The sequence below is a fragment of the Glycine max genome, chromosome 4 (assembly GCF_000004515.6).
Source record: "Glycine max cultivar Williams 82 chromosome 4, Glycine_max_v4.0, whole genome shotgun sequence".
Classification (NCBI taxonomy): domain Eukaryota; kingdom Viridiplantae; phylum Streptophyta; class Magnoliopsida; order Fabales; family Fabaceae; genus Glycine; species Glycine max.
This window is the reverse complement of record NC_016091.4, coordinates 21081757-21088003: the sequence shown is the minus strand read 5'-3', so window position 1 is coordinate 21088003 and position 6247 is coordinate 21081757. Positions and strand designations below refer to the sequence as shown.

At 35.6% G+C, this 6247-nt stretch overlaps 1 protein-coding gene across 2 annotated transcripts; it reads left to right on the top strand.

Moving 5' to 3' along the window:
• The first annotated feature begins 1084 nt into the window (after positions 1 to 1084).
• Positions 1085 to 5703, top strand: LOC100819820 (G-type lectin S-receptor-like serine/threonine-protein kinase At4g27290). 2 transcript variants are annotated; one of them, XM_006578428.4, is made up of 7 exons: positions 1088 to 2494; positions 2938 to 3075; positions 3275 to 3429; positions 3508 to 3718; positions 3809 to 4046; positions 4123 to 4276; positions 4766 to 5700. In XM_006578428.4, the coding sequence occupies exons 1-7, from the start codon at positions 1186 to 1188 to the stop codon at positions 5075 to 5077; spliced, it is 2517 nt and encodes an 838-aa protein (XP_006578491.1). In that variant the 5' UTR covers positions 1088 to 1185; the 3' UTR covers positions 5078 to 5700. The 2 variants fall into 2 exon arrangements, with proteins under 2 accessions (XP_006578490.1, XP_006578491.1); XM_006578427.3 differs by having other exon boundaries at positions 1085 to 2494; positions 3508 to 4046; positions 4766 to 5703.
• The last annotated feature ends 544 nt before the right edge of the window (positions 5704 to 6247 follow it).

The following is a 6247-nucleotide window of genomic DNA, read 5'->3' as shown; positions in this document are numbered from 1 at the left end:
TGAGTTTACCATTATTGACTAGAGAATTTTCTTTAAACTATCCTTATTCTCTCTAGACTTTAGCTTAAAAACTTAAGAGTTTAACCATGCTTAGGTATCCTACGATAATATCTAATTTTCTACCATTTCAATAGTTTAAAAACACCTACTCAATCACACAACAAAGAAATAGCACTGCCTACCACATACAAATGAAAAATTGGGATGTTACATTAGCTGTGTCAGCAAATATTCTGATTATATTGGCTAGTAGAAGAAATAATGAAGAGCAAAGGAATTGAAAACCCAAACTATTTTCTACATTCTCTTCCCCATTTCCTTGGAGTTACTCCTACTCGAAAAGATCCCTTATACCTTTGCATGAGTGCTCTCGAGTGGATTAACCCCCATTTTACTAGGGATAAATTAGACAACCCTAAACTTCAATCCATGGCCACTCACTTTCTTTCACAAAGTGGTCCAATCAAATATTTGGCTTTGATAATTGTGAATTTCGAGTCATTAAGTGCCACAATGAGCCATGTAATAGTGCGGTGCTTCACAGCTTTGCAATGCTACCCTATATTGTGTCTGGATTTACCTTTTCACAAATATTGATAGTGTTATGGGCATTAAGATTAATTGATTCGTTCGGTAATGATCTAACACGTAAGGAAAAAGACATTTAGGGACCATAACAATGGCTGGAGCAGCGGGGCAAGAATGGAAAGAGACAAGTTGATATTTGGTTAAAAGGGATGATTATATGAATATTTCTGTGGCTAAGTTTGAGTAGACTGACCTCTTGTATGGACGGAAAATTCTGCAATTGACTGAAGAAGTTTGAAAGCATGAGGAACACAATCCTTTAGTGTTGTCAAGTGATTTGGCTGCTGAAAGAAAGTTTTGAGGAAAAATACAAAGAATGTGTGGAAAGTTGTAGCGAATGACCAGGTCAAGTCTTCATTGACATAGATGGAAAAGGAATAATCAAGGTTTAAGTTAATGCCACAACTTTTAGCGCGGACGAATCCCAGCAGTCTTTTAAGATAACACATGTTAGACGCAAGGCCAAAGTCTGGTCCCCTAACCAACAAGTCAAACTGAGTAGAATTATTAACTGCACAATGGATTTTGTGTATGGGACAAGAAGCATGTGGGAAGACTTTTACAAACCAGTCTCAATTTAACTAAGAACTTGATTAAATGGAGATAATGCTGGTAACCAGGGCAAACACAATGGAGAGCCAAAAAGTGCTTATGCTCATGATGTACACTACTCTCTTTTGCTTCATGGCCACTTTCTCTAGTCAAGACACAGTTACTATTACTCTAAATCAGTCTCTCCAATTTAGTGACACCCTCGTTTCTTTAGACGGAACCTTCGAAGCAGGATTTTTCAACTTTGAAAATTCAAGACATCAATATTTTGGTATATGGTACAAGAGAATATCAGCTAGGACTGTTGTGTGGGTTGCCAACAGAGATGTCCCAGTACAGAACTCAACAGCAGTTTTGAAACTTACTGATCAGGGAAATATCGTTATTCTTGATGGCTCCAGAGGCAGAGTCTGGTCCTCTAACTCATCAAGAATTGCAGTGAAACCAGTTATGCAGCTTTTGAAAACTGGAAACCTTGTTGTGAAAGATGGAGAGGGCACTAAGAACATCTTGTGGCAAAGCTTTGATTATCCTGGCAACACATTCCTCCCTGGAATGAAACTGAAAAGCAATTTAGTTACTGGTCCATATAACTATCTTACATCTTGGAGAGACACTGAAGATCCAGCTCAAGGAGAGTTTTCGTATCGCATTGACATTCGTGGCTTGCCTCAACTGGTTACTGCAAAAGGAGCAACAATTTGGTACAGGGCCGGGTCATGGAATGGCTATCTTTTCACTGGAGTTTCTTGGCAGAGAATGCATAGATTCTTGAATTTCTCTTTTGAGTCCACTGACAAAGAAGTTTCTTATGAATATGAAACATGGAACAGTTCAATACTCACTAGAACTGTGCTCTATCCAACGGGAAGTTCAGAGCGTTCTCTATGGTCAGATGAAAAACAAAGGTGGCTCACTATAGCCACCCGTCCTGTAGACGAGTGTGAATATTATGCAGTTTGTGGTGTTAACTCTAATTGCAACATCAATGATTTTCCAATATGTAAGTGCCTCCAAGGTTTCATACCAAAATTTCAAGCAAAGTGGGATTCGTCAGATTGGTCTGGTGGGTGTGTCAGAAGAATAAAATTAAGTTGTCATGGTGGAGATGGGTTTGTGAAATACTCAGGAATGAAGTTGCCAGACACGTCTTCTTCGTGGTTTAACAAGAGCTTGAGCCTTGAGGAATGTAAAACATTGTGTTTGAGAAACTGCTCTTGTACTGCATATGCAAATTTAGATATCAGAGATGGTGGGAGTGGCTGCTTGCTTTGGTTTGATAACATTGTTGACATGAGAAATCACACAGACCGAGGACAAGAAATTTATATACGACTTGACATTTCTGAACTCTGTATTTTCTGTTCCAATTCTATCGCATGCATTATAAGTCTGATATTACAGAAATATATTATATGTTATGTTGGGAGTGATAGAAATGGATGGAATGGAATATTACTAAGTTCCATCATAGAATGCTTTCTATTCCATTTCATCCAAAACGCCGTTTTCTCTTTCTCCAATTTGGAGTATGAGATGGGAAGTTTTTTCTGCCTTTTGGTTTTGCTCATTACTTTCCACTCTTTCACACAATATCTAAACAAGAGAATAATTATTTTATTCCATTCCACCAATTTCTTGCATTCTCGCATAAAATTTGGTTTTGTTAGAAGTTGGAACAATCATTTACCATATTACCTTCTAAGCTCTGTATAACATGCCTTTTACCTTTTCTCTGTTTTGCCTAAACTGCAAGCTTCTAGCAACTTGTTGATTGACATTAATTTCAATCCACAGATCAGAGAAGGAATAAGAACATGAACAGAAAGAAGCTTGCAGGGATTCTAGCAGGACTTATTGCATTCGTTATAGGACTAACAATTCTTGTGTGGGCCACTTCCTCATTTATAAAAAGGATGAATCTAGGCAAGCCAGGTGAAAATTTATAAGTGAACTTTTAATGATATACTCTTGATAGTTTTATATTCTAATGAATACATAATTATATTGACATAAAAGAAGTATTCTTCAATTCTGAAGTTTATTTTCTATTTCATGTATATCCCTCTAAATAGTTAACATTATAACCTCCAATATATTAATTATGAGAAATTCATGTCTCCCACAAAATCAGAAATTATAAAAAAGCTAATTCACTGGAAGCACATGAAAGAGACGGAAGAGAATGACATACAAACAATATTTGATTTTTCAACCATTGATATTGCCACAAATCACTTTTCTGACAGAAACAAGTTAGGAGAAGGTGGATTTGGACCGGTATATAAGGTAGTCAAATTTATTCATACAGGCCTTGGTTACCAAGTTATTCATATTCTTTGCCAACGAATTTGCAAATCATTGCAGGGAATATTGGAAGATGGACAAGAGATTGCAGTCAAGAGGCTTTCTAAAACTTCAAGACAAGGAACTGAGGAGTTTAAAAATGAAGTAAAGTTGATGGCAACTCTTCAGCACCGTAATCTTGTAAAACTTCTTGGTTGTTCTATTCAACAAGATGAAAAGTTGTTGATCTATGAGTTCATGCCCAACAGAAGCTTGGATTACTTTATTTTTGGTTTGAGATTTCACGCCATCAAATTTATTGCTTTAAGTTTGCTGTTGCCATCTTGTAGTTTCCATGCTAACGTTCAAACTGATTTTTCAGATACAATGCGAGGTAAATTACTAGATTGGACTAGGTGCTTTCAAATTATAGAAGGAATTGCTCGTGGACTTCTGTACCTTCATCAAGATTCTACACTAAGAATCATACATAGAGATCTAAAAACAAGCAATATTCTGCTTGATATCAATATGATTCCAAAGATATCAGATTTTGGTCTAGCTAGAACATTTGGAGGAGATCAAGCTGAGGCAAATACAAATAGAGTGATGGGAACATAGTAAGAAACTTATTTTTGTTATACTATGCTACATCCTCTGCTAATGTCTCCTTTCCTAACTAATATTGTTTTGCAGTGGTTATATGCCTCCAGAATATGTAGTGCATGGGTCTTTCTCAACCAAATCTGATGTTTTTAGTTATGGTGTCATCGTACTTGAGATAATTAGTGGGAGGAAGAATCGTGGATTTCGTGACCCTCACCATAATCATCTTAACCTTCTAGGCCATGTAAGCTTGAAGTGGATATATTTCTTTCTTGTGATATTCAAGCAACTTTAGTTTACGTATCACTTTTTTCTATCTCAATAAATTATTAAGGATTTAAAAAACTTGAATGAAAATTAATTCATGCATACTTAATGTAACTAATTAAGGTATAGAATAGTTGAAAGTAAAACACTACACATGCAGCCTGCCCCCAATAACAAAATCCACCAAAAATGTTTAGGACACAAAGGTAAGAAAATTATTAGCTTTAATCAATAATTCACACCTATATTGCTTTTCAATCATGCCCTATTTTTTTTCTCCTCCAAATCATTGAACATCTCATATTCCACTTTTGTAACTCGCCTACTCTTTCTATTTTATTCAGCGTTCAGAGCACCTTTAACTTTTATCATCCACTGAAACTCCCACATGTTTATAACAATACATCGATTGATATTTTGAGTAGGGAATGAACTCACTCTTGTTATGACTTTCATGTCATTTCAGGTATGGAGACTATGGACTGAAGAAAGACCCCTGGAGTTAATAGATGAAATGTTAGATGATGATACGACCATATCTTCAGAAATATTACGGCGTATTCATGTGGGTCTACTGTGTGTACAAGAGAATCCAGAAAATAGGCCTAACATGTCATCTGTGGTTTTGATGTTAAATGGTGGAACGTTACTCCCAAAACCAAGACAGCCTGGGTTCTACACTGGAAAAGATAATACAATTGACACAGGATCTTGTTCAAAGCACCATGAAAGGTGTTCAGTAAATGAAATTTCAATCTCGTTGTTAGAGGCACGATAGAACATCATTGTTCCACTGGTGATTCATGAGTGAAACTTGTGTATGGTTATGTGTATTTTAAATTTTAATTGTGAAATTTTAAAATATAGAAATTTATTACTTTTTCTTCTTAGCTGCTTGACCTGTAGCAGGTATTTGGTTTACCGCTTTAGGTATCAGCACTATGGCTTTCAAATGAAATGGTTCCAATTTCAACCAATCCATAGTTGATAATTAGTAAAAGAATGTTTAGAGAGTAAACACAGGACCACAAGGCTTTTCTATGGGAACAATACAATAATCTTACAACATATTTTACTCACCCATTTGTTCGCTAAGACCTCGTGGAAGATTTCCATCTGCTCGCAAAGAGAATGAAACGAACACATCCATGCCAGGGTACTGAATCTAGAACACTTTTTTCCTTTGCAAACTCCTCCCTAATGTTGTCAGTATGAAATAGAAAAAGTTCATACCTTGTGCCAAAGGAAAAATTGATATTGGCAAATCCAAGATCTTAAAACCATAATGCAAGTGTAACGTTGAGTTTACTACTAGTTTCCTGACCAGAGAAAGGAAGAGTTTTTCGATGTTCTATTATTATTTATACTGCCGCACAAATTTCATCAAGCAAAGCAGCCAAATAAATAGTAGTTACTTGGAGGTTTAATTAGTATACAAATGAGTTGATGGAAAAATAGACTCTGAGTTCATGAAAGATCTCTTCCAAATTATATAACAACGTTATCCTTCCTTGCTAAAACAATCATTTTGTTGTGCTTTCAAATCAAATTTATGATTGTCAGATCCCAATTGTGAACCTTTAAATGATGGCTTCTGCTGTCTTATTCATATTCATAAAAATGTAGAACTAAATTGAAATGCAAGATAAAATTAAGTTTCTATGCACATGTGCACACAACAAAAAAATCAAAACAATATATATAATTTTTTATTCCGATACAAGATAGGAGAACCAATTAGATTATTAACAAAATTAATAAAATAAGATTTTTGTTAGGGAAACATTTTTTATTTGTATTCATGTTTGATGAATAGATGGACCTGACCTTGACGTTGGCTCTGTCGTTGCAGGGCCCCTCTCCATGTTTGCTAGTTATTTCTATCTCTGCGTGTTAATTGGTCTGAGTTTCAAAAGCCAATTTTTATTGTAAGGTGATGAGAATGATG

Bases quoted from the DNA above. Each gene is read 5' to 3' on its own strand.
- LOC100819820 (XM_006578427.3), top strand. From the start codon at position 1,186: ATGGAGATAATGCTGGTAACCAGGGCAAACACAATGGAGAGCCAAAAA. The intron at 3,076-3,274 runs GTGAAAATTTAT...CCACAAAATCAG, and splicing joins GATGAATCTAGGCAAGCCAG to AAATTATAAAAAAGCTAATT. The intron at 4,277-4,765 runs GTAAGCTTGAAG...ATGTCATTTCAG, and splicing joins ATCTTAACCTTCTAGGCCAT to GTATGGAGACTATGGACTGA.